At 35.2% G+C, this 20,973-nt stretch overlaps 1 protein-coding gene across 1 annotated transcript; it reads right to left on the bottom strand.

Moving 5' to 3' along the window:
* Nucleotides 1-7,187: 7,187 nt before the first annotated feature.
* Nucleotides 7,188-20,559, bottom strand: LOC107591598 (CREB-regulated transcription coactivator 2-like). The gene is made up of 14 exons (XM_016280796.1): nt 20,284-20,559; nt 18,991-19,092; nt 18,756-18,848; nt 17,753-17,814; nt 17,514-17,582; nt 17,237-17,337; nt 16,808-16,878; nt 16,664-16,707; nt 16,382-16,584; nt 14,875-15,329; nt 13,567-14,277; nt 13,431-13,487; nt 13,166-13,310; nt 7,188-7,457 (listed from the first exon to the last, which is right to left on the bottom strand). Exons 1-14 carry the CDS (start codon nt 20,461-20,463, stop codon nt 7,354-7,356), a joined length of 2,397 nt encoding a protein of 798 aa, XP_016136282.1. The 5' UTR covers nt 20,464-20,559; the 3' UTR covers nt 7,188-7,353.
* Nucleotides 20,560-20,973: the final 414 nt, after the last annotated feature.

The following is a 20,973-nucleotide window of genomic DNA, read 5'->3' as shown; positions in this document are numbered from 1 at the left end:
CGACTATGTTTATTTATTATTCCACTGGAGATTTATTCTAAAGAGCACACATGATCCAAACTCATGGCCATAACATCTGGTTTAAAAACAAAGTCCAGTCATTTAATCATTTTATAAAAATATACAAGCAGAATAGAAATATTTGATGCTTATAAGAATTATTAAGAAGAAAATAGAGAGAAGAAAAAAATAATTTTATGCAGGGTAGTTTGATTCCATGATATATGCTCTACCCTGATAACTTATATAGGTTTTTTTTATGTTCTCCATAACTTAAGAAAGTGGAGAATAAATTAATAAGTTATAATATAAATATAAAAATAATTTTATTTCAAAACGACATAAAAGTTTGTTAACATTATAGCAACATTTTTGTCACCATCCATTGAACTTGTCATAATTTCTGTCATATATAGGCTATATATATATGACAGAATATATATATATATAGCTAAAGTTAAAACAGTTAAAAGTTAAAAAAATAATAGAATAGAATAGAATTAGCAATTAGCAAAGACTGGACGAAAGTAAATAGAAACAGCTGGAACGACTTTAATTAACTGTTAACGTCCAAGAAAGATACAACATCTTTGTGCACCAATAGCTTACACTGCATCAGAATATTTGATGTAGCTAAAGGAAAAGCCATAAAATATAAATAAATAATAATATTGTAATATTTGAATTAGTTTCGAAACCATACTTTCTTAATTCAACGCACTGCTGAGGACATAATAAATCGAAATAACAATCAGGCAGTTTGCAGTATAGTCTTAGTCCCATTACAAACAGTTATTCTTTTGATACAGAACATCTCAAAATATGATCTTTAAATCTTTCTAGTCAAATTATGCTTCTGTAGAAACGCACTTTTGATAAAAAAACCCGTGGAGAGCAAAGTGCACATAGGTGAATAGTAGGTCTAAATAAAATGACTAAAATGATACCATATCATTACGATGTAAAAATAAAAAGTTTATACTCACATGAACCAATAAACATCAGGAAGGTCAGTAAAATCCGTGGCTTCATTTTCCTGTGCAAGTCCTTTCAAAAATGGAAACAGGTAGGCTAGGCTACTACTTCTTTGGGGTTAAAAAGTTTTAAAAGTGAAATAAAAAAATGCTACTTTTCTAGTGCAAATGTCTTTCTATTGGAATACTATTCCCAAACGGAGTAAACCTACAATAACATAGTTACTTCTACACATTCACGGCGCTGCAGCTGGGCGCTGCTGGTCACGTCCACGGTCACTTTGAGACTATCCCGTGAGCGGCTTCAGCACAGCACACGGTGAGCGCAGCCATCATTCATTATTCGCTGACACTCGCGGTCACCACCAGCTCTAGCCGTCAGTGACAGGTGGCTCTGAGATAAACCAATCGTTAAACGAACGAACTGCTGACATTATGACTGATTATGACCGTTACGACTGACATTACATTTGAGCAAAAAAAAAAAAAAAAAAGCCTTACATGACACTCAGAAACATCATAACTCACAATGATCATAATGATGAGTTGCATCTCTCTCTCTCTATCTCTCTCGCTGTTGTCACTAACCACATTTTCGGACACATAAAAAGTATTAATACTATTATTTGTTAAAAAGTAGCTACTAATTCTATTATTTGTTTAGGTACCCAATTGGGCAATACCTGAACTAGGCCTATAATAAACAGAACCACAGAAACTTTGTGGGCAGCGTTTGTTGTGGCAGTGTGAACTAACCTTAACAAAACCAACTATTTGAGTAAACCAGTCTCGCCTTGTGTGCTCAGATCCAAAGAACCTCAGGAAAACACCCAACAAACTGATTCAATTAGCAGCTATTAGCATATGAAGCAGTACATGAATGGATCCGCATGCTAAATAAAGTGAGTTGCCTGCCTAGGGTCCCATCCCCTCCCATTATCAGCTTCTAATTGAAGAAACATTTGAACAGGCAAAGAAACATCAATTATAAGACTGTTCAGGCACACGATGAAAGAATTTATTAAGTCATTTATTAAGTCTCATAACACCCGATGTACTTGCTACATCACTAAAAGAATGGCATCTACGCTAATATTAGTCTGTTTCGGTCTTATTCCGAGGTCACCGTAGCCACCAGATCCAGTCTGTATCCAGATCAGATGGTCACTGCAGTCACCCGGATCCAGTACGTATTCAGACCAGATGGTGGATAAGATCCTAGAAAGGACCTCCACAGCCCTGAAAGACAGCGGAGACCAGGACAACTAGATGAGCCCCAGATACAGATCCCCTGTAAAGACCATGTCTCAGACGGCCACCGGTACAAGACCACAGGAACCAGATGAAGTCCTCTGCACAGTGTGACTTTGCTGCAGCCTGGAATTGAACTGCTGGTTTCGTCTGGTCAGAGGAGAACTGGCCCCCCGACTGAGCCTGGTTTCTCCCAAGGTTTTTTCTCCATTCTGTCACCGATGGAGTTTTGGTTCCTTGCCGCTGTCGCCTCTGGCTTGCTTAGTTGGGGACACTTCATTTCCAGCGATATCGTTGACATGATTGCACAGATACTATTTAAACTGAACTGAGCTGGATGATGACATCACTGAATTCAATGATGAACTGTCTTTAACTGAAAATTTAGTGTTTACTATTGTCATTTTGCATTATTGACACACTATTTTAATAGGACACACCTAATTAATGCTGTTCAGTTGCTTTGACACAATCTGTATTGTTAAAAGCGCTATATAAATAAAGGTGACTTGACATAACAAACTCTCGTTTTATATAAAGCCAATTAAATTATTCACTAAAATGGAAATCCACAAACCTGTATTAGGCATGTAAAAGTTAATTAAAATTATTTATAGCACATTAACAATGTTACAAGAATGAGGTCATGCTGTTAATTAAGCAATCAAAAATACAGTATGGGTTCATACTTTGAATATACAGTATGGGTTCAAATGTGTGAGACCACTAGTTTTATATTTTTATAATGTAATTAGCATTTTGCAAACCCAAAAAAGGAAAACATTTAATTACAAATAATATTATCAGCATCAAATTTTGAGTGATGGCAAAATTCTTACATTATCTTATTCCTTTTTCATTTTACATTATAACTTTTTTGTTTTAATTTATTAAACTATACAACTTTCAGTTTATTTCCAAGTTTGAATGCAATTTTGAAACCCATATATTTTCAATGTGGTCTCAAACTTTTTGAAAATAATATTATCAGCATCAAATTTTGAGTGATGGCAAAATTCTTACATTATCTTATTCCTTTTTCATTTTACATTATAACTTTTTTTGTTTTAATTTATTAAACTATACAACTTTCAGTTTATTTCCAAGTTTGAATGCAATTTTGAAACCCATATATTTTCAATGTGGTCTCAAACTTTTTGGGCCCAACTCTATATTGTTTTCTTACACAATATAATAGGTAGAAAAATCAGATGTGAAAAGGCACTTTTAATAAAATGGCATTATCAAAACAGCAAAGCGTCTTGCATCATATTATGTGCATAACACCGTAATGCTCAGCACATCTAATTATGTAATCTAATTATGTTCAAGACATTTGGACCATTATTTATCAACATGAAGGCATAAAAGCACCAAAATATGCATAAGGATTCTGAAAAAGAGCAGCAAAAAAGTTTTTGTAAACCTCATTATATCCGTTTTGTTTTGCAGGATTGGCCATCCTCAGGTCAGAGGAAGAGATCAGCGAGTGGAGCAGAGAAAAGGAATCAGAAAGGCATCACCTACTGTTCCGCTCGCTCCTTATCCTATTAGGGTGCTCTATGGCTGCCCAGTTAACAATGGATACAGGCACAAGGATAATCCACCCTAACACTCAGGAACTCATTCACTGCTCTCTCCATGCCTCTTATATGTTGTTAACTCTATTATGCACAGGGAAAGAAGAAAGAATCAGAGAGGAGAAGAATCACAAGTCATATACAGGTTTTGATAGACTGATCAGTCCAGTACTATGTGTGTGTATATATATATATATATAAATATACACAGTACACACATATATGTAAAGAAAAACTTAGATTTTGGATGCAATTAATTGTGATTAATCGTTTGATAGCACTAATATATATATATATACAGCGGGGCAAAAAAGTATTTAGTCAGCCACCAATTGTGCAAGTTCTCCCACTTAAAAAGATGAGAGAGGCCTGTAATTTTCATCATAGGTATACCTCAACTATGAGAGACAAAATGAGAAAAAAAATCCAGAAAATCACATTGTAGGATTTTTAAAGAATTAATTGGTAAATTCCTCGGTAAAATAAGTATTTGGTCACCTACAAATCTGAGCTCTTCAGGCGGTTCCTTTGACCTCATGATTCTCATTTGTTCTGACATGCACTGTGAGCTGTAAGGTCTTGTATAGACAGGTGTGTGGCTTTCCTAATCAAGTTCAATCAGTATAATCAAACACAGCTGGACTCGAATGAAGGTGTAGAACCATCTCAAGGCTGATCAGAAGAAATGGACAGCCCCTGAGTTAAATATATGAGTGTCACAGCAAAGGGTCTGAATACTTAGGACCATGTGATATTTCAGTTTTTCTTTTTTAATAAATCTGCAAAAATGTCAACAATTCTGTGTTTTTCTGTCAATATGGGGTGCTGTGTGTACATTAATGAGGAAAAAAAATTTACTTAAATGATTTTAGCAAATGGCTGCAATGTAACAAAGAGTGAAAAATTTAAGGGGGTCTGAATACTTTCCGTACCCACTGTATATATATATATACACATACATACATGTATACACACACACACACACAATCATGGTCAGAATTGTTGGTACCCTTGGTAAATATGAACAAAGAAGGCTGTGAAAATAAATCTGCATTGTTTATCCATTTGATCTTTCATTCAAAAATGTAAAAAAAGGTCACATTATGAAATAAATACTTTCCTCTAATACACAATGGCCACACAGAAATTCTTGAGTAAAATATATTAGTAAATAATATAGTATATGTATAACGTATATAATATATTCCTATTCACATTTTTTAGCACACCAGGGTGATTAAATACGAGAGAACCAAACAGTTGACGGTAGCTGTTGACGTCCATAGCATAGTAAAAAATACTATGGAAGTCAATGGCTACCGTCATTGTCTACCAACTTCTTTTGTGTTCAGCAGAAGAAAGACACTCATACAGGTTTGGAATAACTTTGAGGGTGAGTAAATTATTACATAATTTTCATTTTTGGGTGAACTATCTCTTTAAGGTAGCTGTGGCTCTGTCACTGGGAGACCTGATGACTTTGAGAAGGATCAGCAACTACACTATGGGATAATAGAAAGATGCTTAAAGACAGAGATGTGAGGTGTGAGATAATCATAAGAGGTTTGTGGAGATACAAATGGCATGAAGGAAAAGAAAAGAGAGGGAAATAGACATTGGGAGTTTTAATCCGCAAGAGAAAGATAAGTGAGGCAATAATTCTTCGGTTGTTGCTAGAATTATGCTTTTGAGCTCTTTTTCAAATAATTATTTCATAGGAAAGTATAGGGGTGACAGAAAATGATGGGGAAATGAGGAAGGAATTGAATCTAGAAATGAGGTTAGCTAGATTTGAAGTCCTATTACCCAGCTGAGCGCCACACTTAACATTATTTTTATACTAAAATAAATATATATAAATTTATATAATTAATTCAATAATTCAAAAAGTTATGAGTATAGTAAAATGGCAAATCTTACCTTCATCTTACAAAACATCTTAGTTGTTACCATTTGTTGGGATGTTTTGAAAGACTTCAAGAAAATTCCATAGGCTATCAAACAGCACAATCATAAAAAAACATGTAAACAGTCCTACACATATCCAGTGGTAAAGAGTATGCCTTAATAAACCAATGCCAAAAACATAACAGTATTTGGGGAAATATGACATGCATTTCATTCACATACCAATCGCACAATTCTTAACCTCACGTACACTGGATATAGTGTGTACTCTTAAGCTGTTGTAAAAATTAATATAGGCTTGAAGAATGACGAATTCTGGAATATATACATTGGATCTGACAATCTACAAACAAACTGGGCTTTAATTAGATGATCCAAGGACTCCGTATGAGGTAAAGAGGCACAAAATGCAAATTTCTACACAAAGACATAATAAATATGGCTTTTTTTTTATGTGAGGCCGGGCCTGGTGTAAACTGGTAAATCAGTCCTAAACTTAATAGTAACAATATTTGAAAAAGTACGCTTAGAGGTATTAGTCCACTTTTTAATTGCAATACTTCTGGAATTTACAGATGGTGTTTCTGTACATATGTTATTAATTCTGTCAAAAATGTAAATGCATTCCAATATGCACACTGAAAATATTTTTGATTTTACACTGAAGACAAATACTGAAAAACAACATGGCCTCTACCAGAGAGTGATAAAACAAAATGAATATGAAAATATCATAAAACTGCATTATGAAACATTATGAAAGATGAAACTGCAACAAAATGAAGATATAGAAATTAAAAGCCAAGTGTCAACAGTCAGTTACAAGAAGTCACAAAAATGACCCCAGTCACATTATAACAAAAGACTAGAACATGCAAACAAATGGATATGAAATCTGAAAGTCTGAGTTCTACATAATTAGCTTTGATCTAAATGTTAAATAGTAAAATCTTAAAAATGTTTACCGTCTTAATTTTACCATCAAGACAACATTTTGATGAATTAAACAAGTTGGCCCTAAACTAGCCATATTTTCTTACATTTTCGTACATTTCCATATTATACCAGTTATTCTGTTATGAAATGTGAAAACATACATTTCCTAAACAACTCATACATGACTTCACCTCATGTATCTGTACATAAACAATCTATTTATTATATTTATAATAAAACATAACCAAAAATGCATATTAAGGCACATAGACCTGCTATTTAGGACCTCTGTGTGCAAAAACTATTTATTAAAATAAAATGTTTATGTTAGTTCCCTTAAAGAACCTTTAAGCCAATTTATAGTTAACATTACATAAAGTTGACTCTAAGGACTATATTTCAGTTCCATTGGCAAAAAAGGGTACTTGTTTGAATAAATGTGTCATAACAACATTTATGTCATTTAACCAAAAATGCATATTAAGGCACATAGACCTGCTATTTAGGACCTCTGTGTGCAAAAACTATTTATTAAAATAAAATGTTTATGTTAGTTCCCTTAAAGAACCTTTAAGCCAGTTTATAGTTAACATTACATAAAGTTGACTCTAAGGACTATATTTCAGTTCCATTGGCAAAAAGGGTACTTGTTTGAATAAATGTGTCATAACAACATTTATGTCATAACAACTTTTATGATTCATTCATGGCCAACCTAAGTTAGTGTCCAGGCCAAACGTTTCTAGATCAAACTCCAAAATAGAGTCCTGCAGACTTGATATGTCCTGGTCCAGCCAGGATGATGGGTCTGAAAAGGTGGAGAAACAATAATTAGTGAGAAATGTAAGTGAATGATAGGAGAATCTAAAATGAAATATAAGACAAGACATATAGGCTATATACACTACAATTTAGTCTATAAAACAATGTATCACTCTCAGCTACTACTGTAGCCTACTGTATCATATTTAATACGCAAACCTGTTTTACACAACCTGTTTTTCTACTACATGCCTTCTGTTGTCTGATTAATAGTTTATACTTTTTTAGCAAGTAAATGTCCTTTTAGTATAATTCTGAAAACAGGTCATCATGGTACACGTCTTTTTGCTGTTAAATCTTTACTGATTTTTATAAATTAAACATAAGAATAACTGTTATATTGTCCGTGATATTTCGAGATAAACACTTACTGTACTGAAGCAACCTAGGTTTATTTGATTATCCATACATCAAAAATCATGCTAAAATTTGAGTGTCAAATATAATACTTCAGACTTTTGAGGAATGTTTATTTGTAATATGCATCTCTTAATTATCATTATAATGCATTACATTATATGTTTTGCCCCCACAATAAAAACTACAAAGCTTTGATCAAAAAACTAAGCCTTTAAATATCATCTTAGAAATTATTGTGATATATATAGAGTGACATCTGATATTTACGGTCATGTGAAAAAGTTAGGACACCCTATTGAATTCCATGGTGTTCTGTATCAGAACATTATATAACATTATATGGTCCTTGGCAGGTCTTAAAATTTAGAAAATAAAACCTCAGATGAACAACAACACATGACATATCACACCGTGTCATTGTTTATTTAAAAAAAAAATAAAGCCAAGATGGAAAAGCCATGTGTGACAAAGTTAGGACACCCTATGATTCAACTGCCTGTAGATCCACTTTTAGCAGCAATAACTTGAAGTAATAATTTTCTGTATGACTTTATCAGTCTCTCACATCGTTCTGGAGAGGTTTTGGCTCACTCTTCTTTACAACGTTGCTCAGGTTTATTGAGGTTTGTGGGCATTTGTTTATGCACAGCTCTCACCACAGCATTTCAGTCAGGATGAGGTCTGGACTTTGACTGGACTGCTGCAACCCCTTGATTCTTTTCTTTTCAGCCGTTCTGTTGTAGATTTGCTGGTGTGCTTGGGATCATTGTCCTGTTGCATGACCCAATTTTAGCTGTCGGACGGATGGCCTCAAATTTGACTCTAGAATACGTTGGTATACAGAGGAGTTCATGGTCGATTCAATGACTGTGAGGTGCCCAGTTCCTGTGGCTACAAGACAAGCTCAAAATCATCAGCCCTCCACCAGCATGTGTGACTTTTGGTATGAGGTGTTTTTGCTAAAATGCTCTTTAGTTTTTTTTTTACCAAACATGGCACTGTGCATTATGGCCAAACATCTCCAGTTTGGTCTCATCTGTTCAAAGGACATTGTTCTAGAAGTCTTATGGTTTGTTCAGATGCAACTTTGCAAACCTAAACCGTGCTGCCATGTTTCTTTCGAGAGAAGAGGTTTTCTTCTGGCAAGCCTTACAAATATGCCATACTTGTCCCATATTTTTCTAATTGAACTGTCATGAACTTTATCATTTAACATGTAAACTGAGGCCTGTAGAGTCTGCAGTGAAGTTCTTGGGTTGTCTGCCATTTCTCTGAGTGTTACACGGTCTGTTCTTGGGGTGAATTTCCTGGGACGTCCACTTCTGGAAGGATTGGTGTCTGTTTTGAATGTCTTCCACTTGTGAATAAACTTCCTCACTGTAGAATGATGGACTTCAAATTGTTTGGAAATGGCCATATTACTCGTCTCTGATTGATGGCAGCAACAATTGCTTGGTCATTGCTGATGTCTTTCCTCTTTGGCATTGTGTTAACACACACCTGAAGGAAACTGCCAAAACTTCTGCTTTTATAGAGTTGCTCACACTTGCTGATGATCAGTTAATCAAAGGTATTTGATTAGCAATGCCTGACCGTTACTTACCCTCTTAATTCCTATGCTATGTTTACAGTAAGGGTGTCCTAACTTTGTCACTTTTTGTGGCTTTTCCATCTTGGCTGTATTTTTGTTAAATAAACAATGACACAGTGCAATATGTCATGTGTTGTTATTCATCTGAAGTTTTATTTTCCTAAATTTAAGACCTGTCAAGGACCAGATATGTTTTTTTATTATGAATAAAACTTTTATTTCTTCCTCAACTATAAGCTCCATCTTCTTACTATTATACGATATGACCCTGATGCATCGAATATTATATATATATATATATATATATATATACACACACACACACACAGTGCCTTGCGAAAGTATTCATACCCCTTCATTTTATTTGATTTTTTACATTTTGTTATGTTGCTGCCTTACGATAAACTTCACACACAGTGCCTTGCGAAAGTATTCATACCCCTTCATTTTATTAGATTTTTTACATTTTGTTATGTTGCTGCCTTACGATAAACTTCTTTAAATTCTTTTTTCCCCACATCAATCTACACTCCATACACCATACTGACAAAGCAAACACAGATTTGTCACAACTTCGTAAATTTATTAAAAATAAAAAACTGAAATAAGTACATTGCATAAGTATTCATACCCTTAACTAAATATTTAGCTGAAGCGCCTTTGCAGCCTCAAGTCTTCTTTTGTTTGATGCGACAAGCTTTGCTCATCATCATTTTGCAATTATCTGCCATTCTTCACCTCACCTGTTCACCTCTCAAGCTCTGTTAGGTTGGATGGGGCAGATGCACATTTTCAGGTTTCTCCAGAAATATTTGAAAGGGTTCAATCCCAGGCTGTGGCTGGGCCACTCAAGGACATACACAGAGTTGTCTATAAGCCACTCTTGCTGTGTGCTTAGGGTCATTGTCCTGTTGGAAGAATCTCAGATCTGTGGACTGTGGACACTTTAAAAAAGTTGCTAAAACCTACTTGTATAAATTTGCTTTTTAAATATATATATTTTTTTATTGTTCTCTTTAATCTTGGATGTAAAGCACTGTAACGGTTGCTCTAGAGAGGTGCTATAGAAATAAATGACTTATTTACGTACTTGTTGTGATAGCTCTGATGTCATAAGAATTTTACAATGGCTCTGCTGTTTGTCTTCGATGCTCCGTCTCCTTAAAGCTGATGACCCCGCAATGGCCAGATAGACTGCTTTAATCCAGAAAAACTCATGTATTTGATAGTTGGCCGCAGAGTAGGCTCTTGCTTTCCTAGAGAATGCAATTGTCTCCTAAGAATGGACTGGTCATATTCGCTGCTGTTAAGCTCCAAAGTTCACGTTGTTGAACAGTGGCTATTGTAGAAAGGTCACTGTGGCACACGCACACTCTCGCCAGACACTACAGCCTGACAAAAGCTTCTTTGATTGAGTTTTAGTGGCGAGCTAGGTAATCTTAAGAGGCTTCAGAACCTCTTTGAAGAGGTCAGGGTTTATCTTCTTTCGTGGAAGATCAAAAAAGAAAAATATTCTATTTAAGCTATTTTGAGGCTTAAGGAGGCATTGATGAGCTGTATGGTGTTTTTCTTGGAAAATCTAATCGAAATATGACAATTTACTCTGAATTTGGTTGGAATGAGATCATGAATAAATATAAAAGGGTATGTTCTGTTGTTAAGATATGGTTACTAATTGGCTGCCAGGATGTTAGTATTAGGGCATTGACATTACTAGGACTTACTGACCAAAGTGAAAAAATTCCCACCCCAAGTCTCTAATTCTTGTATATATATGTGGAGACTCACTGTTTTTTTCCACCTTTTTATGAAAATTGCAAGCTGGATTGCTTAGAAAAATCCTAGCTCACCTTTTCTAAAGAAACCATGTGATTTGTCATTGTTCATGCCGGTAATGCAAACAGTGCCAAAATGATGTAATATGACAGAATATACAGTACCTTGCGAAAGTATTCATACCCCTTCATTATGATTTTTTACATTTTGTTATGTTGCTGCCTTACGATAAACTTCTTTAAATTATTTTTTCCCCACATCAATCTACACTCCATACACCATACTGACAAAGCAAACACAGATTTGTCACAACTTCGTAAATTTATTAAAAATAAAAAACTGAAATAAGTACATTGCATAAGCATTCATACCCTTAACTAAATATTTAGCTGAAGCGCCTTTGCAGCCTCAAGTCTTCTTTTGTTTGATGCGACAAGCTTTGCTCATCATCATTTTGCAATTATCTGCCATTCTTCACCTCACCTGTTCACCTCTCAAGCTCTGTTAGGTTGGATGGGGCAGATGCACATTTTCAGGTTTCTCCAGAAATATTTGAAAGGGTTCAATCCCAGGCTGTGGCTGGGCCACTCAAGGACATACACAGAGTTGTCTATAAGCCACTCTTGCTGTGTGCTTAGGGTCATTGTCCTGTTGGAAGGTGAACCTTCTGCCCAGTCTGAGGTTCTGAATGCTCTGGACTAGGTTTTTATTAAGGCTATCTCTATATTTTGCTGCACTGAGCGTTTCTTCTACTCTTAACGAGTCCCTGAGTCCCTGCTGCTGAAAAACAGCCCCACAGCATGAGGCTGCTACCAGAACACTTTACTTTTGGGATGGTACTCTGCAGGTGATGAGCAGAGCTGGTATCCTTCAAACATGATGCTTAGAATTGAGGTTCATCAGACCAGAGAATCTTGTTTTACAACACCATAAAGACTGGATCGGTGGAGTGTTGCAGCGATGTTTGTCCTTTTGTAGATTTCTCCTATCTCCACATATGATCAAGTAGAGTGACCATCAGGTTCTTGGTCACCACACTAACCAAAGTCCTTCTCCATCAATTGCTCAGTTTGGCCAGCTCTAGGAAGAGTCCTGGTTGTTTCAAACTTCTTCCATTAAGAGTAACAGAGACTACATGCTTCTGTGACCCTTCAATAGAATGATGTGTGGCTTGATGCAAACCTGTTTCTGAGCTCTATAGGCAGTTCTTTTGACCTCAGGGCTTGGTGTTTGCTCTGATATGCATTATCAGCTGTTAGACCTTTTATTAAGACGTGTGTGCCTTTCAAAAATTAAGTTTTAATATATTTACGGTAGGAAATTTACAAAATATCTTCATGGAACATGATCTTTACTTAATATCCTAATGATTTTGGGCATAAAAGAAAAATCTATAATTTTGACCTATGCAATGTATTTTTGGCTATTGCTACGAATATACCCCGCGACTTAAGACTGGTTTTGTGGCCCAGGGTCACATATATATATATAACTATTATTTTTTTTTTTTTTATTGGTCTAAAGCTTAAATAAACTGTTCCAATTAAATACATGGACTTTTCAGACTATTGTTTCATATGTCCGGCTTTACAGGGTTAAACTGGCTGCTGATACATATCTCACCAGATAAGTTGATGTTGAACACATTTTGTGTCTCTCCAGCACTGTAGCTTTGATTCTTCATGGAACATGATCTTTACTTAATATCCTAATGATTTTGGGCATAAAAGAAAAATCTATAATTTTGACCTATGCAATGTATTTTTGGCTATTGCTACGAATATACCCCGCGACTTAAGACTGGTTTTGTGGCCCAGGGTCACATATATATATATAACTATTATTTTATTTTTTTTATTGGTCTAAAGCTTAAATAAACTGTTCCAATTAAATACATGGACTTTTCAGACTATTGTTTCATATGTCAGGCTTTACAGGGTTAAACTGGCTGCTGATACATATCTCACCAGATAAGTTGATGTTGAACACATTTTGTGTCTCTCCAGCACTGTAGCTTTGACTCTGTAGCAGCGGCTCCTCGCTTTCTGCAGCTTCACAGTTAAGATCTGACACTCTACTGCCACCTAGAGGCTCTTTCTGAAGCACTCCAAGCTGCACAGAGGATAAACATCATCAAAGTCAGTCATAAATGCAGAGGCTCTGCACAGCATCAGACCATATGGCCAAGACATGTGCAATCTAAACTGATGACTCATGAAACAAACAATGTACCTGCTGGGAAAGGGCCTTTGCCTGACTAGGGGTAAGATGTAAGCCAACATATGATTCCTGTAACAAAAAAAGTGTTTATTATTATGATTATAATCATTAAGTCTGGCTTACATACTCGAATGCAAACAGAGCTCACCTTGTTTAGTTCAAAACCTTTATCCTGTAAACCTGGATTTTCTACAGTTACTTCACTTTCCCTATAATGAGGGACCTTCAGTCCCTTTCCTTGACTCTCATGGATAGCAACCTTAGATAGTGGTTTTGGTTCTTCTGTAGTCTGCATAGAGTGTCTACGTTTCATTTGAGCATGTTGCAAGCCATGTGGGCCTGTTATATGTTTCCAGTTTTTCTCTTGACCTGGAGAGGTGAAAGTTATAGGTTGATGTAGCTGTTGATTTTGGTACTGGCCCTCTTGGCATGGCATCTGCCACTGGTCCGGACACTGGTACTGCTCCTCGGGTATCTGATGAGGCTGGAACTGTGTGTACAGTTGATGCTGTTGTTGCTGCTGTTGGGTAAGCGCTTGCAGCGAGATGTGTGGTTGGTGAGTCTGGCAATGATACAGTAATTGCTGATGATATTTAGAGTGTGGTTGTGAATGATGCTGCAGGGGCCGACTGTGTTTGTGAATATGGTGTTGTTGTGTCTGACTGTGTGTTTGTTGATGTTGTGACTGGTGTTCATCTTGACTCCATTGTTCTATCTCAGGGATTGACTGATGCTGTGCCTCTGGCTGGAAATACTGCCGCATTGACTGATGGGACAGTGGAGGAGCGGATCTGAGATGCTGAGTGCAGGGATACGCTGGTGGCTTTGTCTCCTTCAGAACTTTGTTGAGGAGAGCACCCTGTGTGAAATATTCAGTGCACATTAGAACCTGAATAATATTGAAAAAGTAATAAAATAAAATCTTTGGTCTTTCTGAAAGTTCTCAGTTGATTCGGGGTATCTGCATGTTTGATGGAATGAAATGCATGACCTTATGAAGCCAATCAAAAATCTTATTGACAGACTGCAGGGTTTAAAGCAGGGTACTAAATCATATTTAGTCATTTAAATAAGGCTAAATTAAAATAAAATATTAGATAAATAAAATCTGAGAAAATTAGAAATGTTGCCTTGGTAACTAACTGAATTAGTACTAAGTTACTAAGACTGAAATAAAAATAAATGAATGATAAATAGAAATATAAAAAAAAACATAACTAAAACTGAAATAAAATTAAAATAAAAAATAAAAGCTAATTCAAATATATATAATAATTATTTATACATTTTATATTTTTTCTGCCTTGGTTTGTGTCATGACTCATTATATATAGTAAATTATTTTATACTAAAACTTTCGAAGGCCTTTAATTAAATTAGTAAGTGAATTTATGAAATTAAAACTTTTGATGAACCTGCAGAAACCCTGTGATTATCAAAAATTTTCATATCTTGCCTGGGATACAGAAGACATGGTTGGAGACACTGTGGGTGAGAACTGCTTTGGATGCTGCCAGCGGGACTCTCCTCCACTGGGCACAATGAGTGGGCTGAGCTGGGCTCTCTTTCGTGATGTGGCGGCATGGGTGTGGCCAGTTACATGTGGAGAACCAGAGAGAGAAGAAGAGGAGCAAGAGCGAGATCCGCCCATTCCACTGCTGCTGTGGCTGCAACGGCTGGCAGATGATTGGATGGACTGGTTACTCAGTGAAGAGCTACTAAGTGAGGACTGCAGGGACTGGTTGCTGAGTGATGACTGCAGGGAAGAGTTGCTAAGTGACAGGCGCAAAGAAGTGGAGCTGAGAGAGCTGGGCAGGGAGTGGCTACTCAGACAGGTCTGGATGTTGGGATTGCTGAGTGAAGACTGGAGCAAAGGATTACTTAAAGATGCCTGAAGAGATGAGGACAGACCTAAAAAGACAAAATTGTGTGGAAACTTTAATATTTCTAATTTATTTGCACCATAATGTCTTTTAAAACGCTAAAACTTATTTCCAAGTTTAAATTATATTTTGAATTCCAGATTTTCAATGTGGTCTCAGACATTTGTAGTACACTAATAATACAAACTTGGCGAATTTAAATTAAACACTAGTTTTACACAAACTACTCAAATAATTATAATAATTATAAAAAATAATTTACTCAAAATCACAAATATTGGCTGATTTATTGGTCTGGTCCATATATCAGTCATTTACCAATTTGTAAGCATTTTGCATTAATGCAGGAGTTTTCAAACTGGGGTCCAGGGCAGTGTTATTTTAGTATTTTTAATATACTATTATATAATATTTATTAACTTTTTGAATGAACTTTTACCTTTATATTTTACGTTTTAATTCTTTAATTTGCTTTAGTAATTTTGTTATGTGCATTTGTCATTTTTTTTGTTTTTTTTATTTCTATTTAGATTTAATTCCTGTTTCATTTTCATTTCAGTTTTTAAGTTTAAGCTTTTATGTAATAATTATATTTTAATTGAATTTATTTCATTTTAATTTATTTTATATTAAATTTACAAAAAATAAATTGTTTTAGTAAACAATAACACTGATCCAGAGACTGCAAAAGTTCATGTTAAAATTTGCATCCAAATTGTGTAAAAAATATTACACGCATTATTACATGTGTGATGTATTATATTATATTAAAACCTTACATTATAAACTAAAATATTATTTTATTATTTGCAAATAAAAATGTTTCAATCCAACAAGATTTTTAATACAATGTAAATATTTTTCAATTAATATTTACATTTCTTTGGCTTTAGTACAAAGAAATTTTATTTTTTTTACAGTACAAATAAATCTTTATACATGAAAATACACAGCAGCTTTTATATTTTAGGATGGAAAGTCCACTGGAAAGTGATTATCATATTTGGGGGTACTAAGCATCAAAAAGAGAAAGCCTTCTGCATTAATGTAATTCAAACAATGCTGGATCCTGAAACACACCTGGTAAGTTAAAGCCAGCCATAACGTCAGGGTACGTGGATGCATTGCTCAATTGTTCCGCACCACTGTGGGGCTCAGAATCCTGGCCTACATGAAGAGGAGAAGGCAGGTGGAGGCTGGATAGATCTGGAAGAGAGCCACTCGTACTGAGGGCTGACGGGACAGAGAGGGATGATATCTGCTGATCAGGCAATGGGAAGTTGCTGGAGAGACAGCAAACAAAGATTGTTTAAAGAAGAAAAACTGAGATAGCTCAATGACTAGGACTGAAAAGGAACTTACTGAACAACAGGTGTTTCATATCCTGATGATGCTATTGAGGATAACTACGAAAGAAGGCACAGATGAGATAATGAGCCTTGCTTTCTCAAATAAATTGTTTAACAACAATTTATCAGTGTTATATGGATGAGGCAGAATAAATACCTTCTTTAGTTTGGGAGATTGTGTCTCCTCTTGAATATTTTCTTCAATTAGTGGTGCTGGATGTGCAAACCCTTAAAGAATCAGTTTAATTTAAAATAAGCATGTAATTTAAGACAAAATACTAATATTTTCATGTTATGTTAAAATATGAAACAATCTTTACATTAACTGTTTGCCTGCACTTATACTACCGTTCAAAAGTTTGGGGTCAGTAAGATTTTGTAAATGTTTTTCAAAGAAGTCTCTTATGCTCACCGAGGCACTGATTTAATCAAAAATACTGTAAAAACAGTAATATTGGGAAATATTGTTACAATTTTAATTAACTGTTTTCTTTTTTAACATATTTGAAAATGCGATTTATACCTATTTATTAAAATTCAGCATCGAAACTGAAACATTGTTTATTAAAACTCAGAATCAACTCACCACGGTGTCTAGATATATGGTTCAGATTTTGGACAGATTTCGGGTGGCCATGCAACTGGGTGTTTCGCACACTGGTATGGAGGGCTGAGTCAGAGTTGGTTCTGTGAGGATGGACAGAATTAGAAATGGGTGAAAACAGGGTGACTCTAAATCTTCCAGAATAAGAATGTTCCTCCCCAATTAGGGAGATCAATTGGCTCGATAAATAAAATGATTGAATATGCACAAGAGCTGATCTCGGATCAGCAGTCTGAATACTCATGAGTTCTGTGTTTACCTATTAAGAGCTGTCAGAGGAAGACAGACCATCTGGCTCTTCTCAGTGGCAGAACAACTGGACCAGTTTCTGCTTGGACACAAGCAACACTTAATTAAAGTACTGGCACAAACAAAAGCTCAGGGAGTTCATCATTACATCTGACAGTGACTTCATTATGAAAATGACATGATTGTTTAGCACCTAAATGTAATGTGGTGATTGCGGTAGATTTGAGAACACTTTATTTATAATCGTACCTTCTCCAGGTAGAACCTCGAGGAGGAGAGAGGTGGGTAGAGAGATAGGGAGCACTATCAAACTGTAAAATGAAGTTAAGGCTTAAGTTAAGCATTTTGGCTTCAACCAACAAATTTTCATGAATTCTACAACTGTTCATAATTACGGTGTAAGCATTTTAAAAGTCATTTATTCGATTATTGATTATTAGATTTGAAAGGTTTAGGGTTAGTAAGAATATGTTTTTTTCTTTTTTTGGAAAGACATCTTTAATGCTCACCATAGTTGGATAAAATTTTTTGGAAAACATAGTAAGAACAGTAATATTGTGAAATATTATTACAATTACTACAAATAACTGTTTTCTATTTTAATATCTTTAAAATGTCATTTATTCCTGAGATGGAAAGCTGAATTTTCAACAGCCATTACTCCAGTCTTCAGTGTCTGGGGTTCAAGAAACATTTCTTATTATTATCAACATTGATCAGTATCAAACGTTGTGCTGCTTAATACTTTTGTGGAAACTGAGACTTTTTTTTTTAGGATTCTTTGATGAATAGAAAGTTCAAAAGAACAGGATTTATTTGAAGGTTAATTAAAGGTCTTTACAGATCAATTAAATGTGTCCTTGCTGAATAAAAGTATTAATTTCTTTATAAAAAAAAAATCATACTAACCACGAACAATTGATCAGTAGCGTACTTACTACTGTAATGCTTCCAAAAAAAGATTATAATCAAGTTAAATGCAAAGCATACCAAGAAAAAAACTTTTCCTGCCCTGCAAATCATCAAATCATACTTTTTTTTAATGGCAAAACTTTTCATTATTAAACATAACTGTTCTTTATATACAATCATTGTTTGTGCACACATTTATTAACCAACGCCAGTTACAAGTACAAAACAAGACTAAAGCACCACGATTATAAAGATTAGAGTTGTGGAGTTGCAATATTCCTTTCATACTACTATGAACATGAATCTGTAAGACTATCAGCCATTTTTAAAGTGAGGATACATGTCTCCTGTGCAGTCTGCCAAGGGGACTGGGCTGGACGTCTCTGTACTCTTCATCTGCCTCTAGGAGCTGCTGGGTGAGATAACTTGGGTGCTGTAAATATAAGAAAAGCAAATCAAATTAAATTAATTCAAATAAAAAGACCTGACATTTAAAAAAAAAACATATTTTTAGTTTTCTCCTATATTTAAAAGGATAGGATAATAATACTGAAAATACAATCAAAATCCCACACCTGGGTCTCTGTGGAGCATCTTGAAATCTGATTGACATTTGGCAGCGATCCTCCATAGTACGGGACCAAGCCTCTGGTTTGCTGGATTCTCTCAGCCTGAACCTGAGGAGGGAATGCAACCTCAATAATAGTAACAATAAAAGCCATCCAACACTGAGTTAAACGCAAATCTTGTCCCACTCTCTCCCAGACTGCTTTACCCTCAGGGGAACAAATGCCTGTTTCAATATTATTTAAAACAGACATTGTACCTGAGATTTACAGACCCCTCCGTCTGCAAAACTGATGAGAAACAGACCCTAGATGAGTGACTGGCAAAGCTATTTATGCGCATTGACATAATCCACGTTGACCTGCTGAATCACAAGTCCATATACAGATGGTAAAATACTTCCTAAATCCATTCAATCCAATTTAATCCCAACACATCTGTCATGTACTTCTGATTTTGAAGGGTCTAAAAAATGTATATGGAAGTTCATACTGTCTTATTTTCATGTGAACATCTTTTTAAACAGCTGTTGTAAACAGTTACATGGCCAGAACTGTTTAATTCAGATGTCTGTGTCCAAGCTCCATAAAACATAATAATTCAGTTACAACTACCATATTTAGTACATAAAATATGTCAAGGGTCTGTTGTTATGTATTATGAAGATTTCTGTCTCATACAAGTCATGATCACATGTAAACAGAGCCCTATTTTTAATAAGTAACTAATTGATTCACATTATACAATTGCAGAGTAAAAGTACAAAAATATATGCATTTAAATATGGATTATTATTTATTTTCCCCCACAACTGCCTGATGTAATTGTTATTTTATTGTTTGCAACTTTGTTGAATCGTATGGACCAAGTGAGTAGTTGGTCATCCAGTTAAAATTCAGTCCAGTAATAAAATACACAATTTTATTGCTATTAATATTTTTAAAAAGGTAAGCACGTGTGAATACATATGCTCATTTAACTGGGGAAAACAATGTTAATGGGGACAAAGAGAGTGCTTACAGTTGTTGTTGGTGTTTTTTTTTTTTTTTTACAGTTTTTGTTGTTTTGTTTTTTTACTTTCTAATTGTTTTTTTGTTTCTGAAAACGCACTCCCAAGAAAAGCAAATAACTGTACCTAAAGCTGTCCAGTTAGGAATGAATAAAACAGACATTAATAACGCACATAACATTTGAAAGTTTAAGCACTCCCTTCCGCTGCAAACACTTTATAACAGAATAATCCAGATATATGACAACTGTCGTAAATGAGCCTGACATGTCCTGTATTGAGTTAGACTCACCCTGATGGAAGTAACGTCCGTCATAACCTCTCGGAAAGCGGCTGTGTCTTCAGCCTGTCGCTGATTGTGCAGGGCGATTTTCTCGCTGAATTTACGCGGATTGCAGCTTCCAGGCGCTGGTCCTGCTCCGGGCCCCTGCCCGTGCCCTATTTCCGCGAGGCCTGCGCCTGAAAAATGCATTATTCCGTCAAATAAGTGAAAGTACGCAGGCTGACACGGCCAGAGTTCGATAAGTGACCCAAGAGAGCAAGACTTTTGACAACGGTGAGCAGTGCATTGTGGGTAATGCAGTCCTGAAGACTGTAGTAAACACCGTTGCCAAGCTCATTTGTTATCTGTAAAGCGCACACGCCCAACTACTGTCGAGAAGGACAAAAACAACTCTGGTATTTTGGGAAACGTAGTTTATGTCAATTTAACGATTACTATGCGGACAGTTTGCATTTTTGTCGCCTGATTTTGTCACATAAAAAAAAAAGCAAATTAAAATGACTTTTGAAAACTAGAAATACTTTCATACAATTGTAATAATTTTAACAGTTTATAAAAGAAAGGATAAATCAAGCTTTTTATTAAGTTATGTTGCATTAAAATGTTAAAATATGAACAATATGACATTATATTCCTTATTTTAATTTAATGTTATTTTTATTGAACAATATATATATATATATATATTACAATACAATT

Source organism: Sinocyclocheilus grahami, unplaced genomic scaffold, assembly GCF_001515645.1.
Source record: "Sinocyclocheilus grahami isolate Dianchi unplaced genomic scaffold, SAMN03320097.WGS_v1.1 scaffold144.1, whole genome shotgun sequence".
Taxonomy (NCBI): domain Eukaryota; kingdom Metazoa; phylum Chordata; class Actinopteri; order Cypriniformes; family Cyprinidae; genus Sinocyclocheilus; species Sinocyclocheilus grahami.
The sequence above is the reverse complement of the archived record's forward strand: the minus strand, read 5'-3'. Positions and strand labels throughout refer to the sequence as shown.

Bases quoted from the DNA above. Each gene is read 5' to 3' on its own strand.
- LOC107591598 (XM_016280796.1), bottom strand. From the start codon at position 20,463: ATGCATTTTTCAGGCGCAGGCCTCGCGGAAATAGGGCACGGGCAGGGG. The intron at 17,815-18,755 runs GTATCCTCACTT...TTCATTTTACAG, and splicing joins GCAGACTGCACAGGAGACAT to TTTGATAGTGCTCCCTATCT. The intron at 16,879-17,236 runs GTGAGTTGATTC...TGATTCTTTAAG, and splicing joins CCATATATCTAGACACCGTG to GGTTTGCACATCCAGCACCA.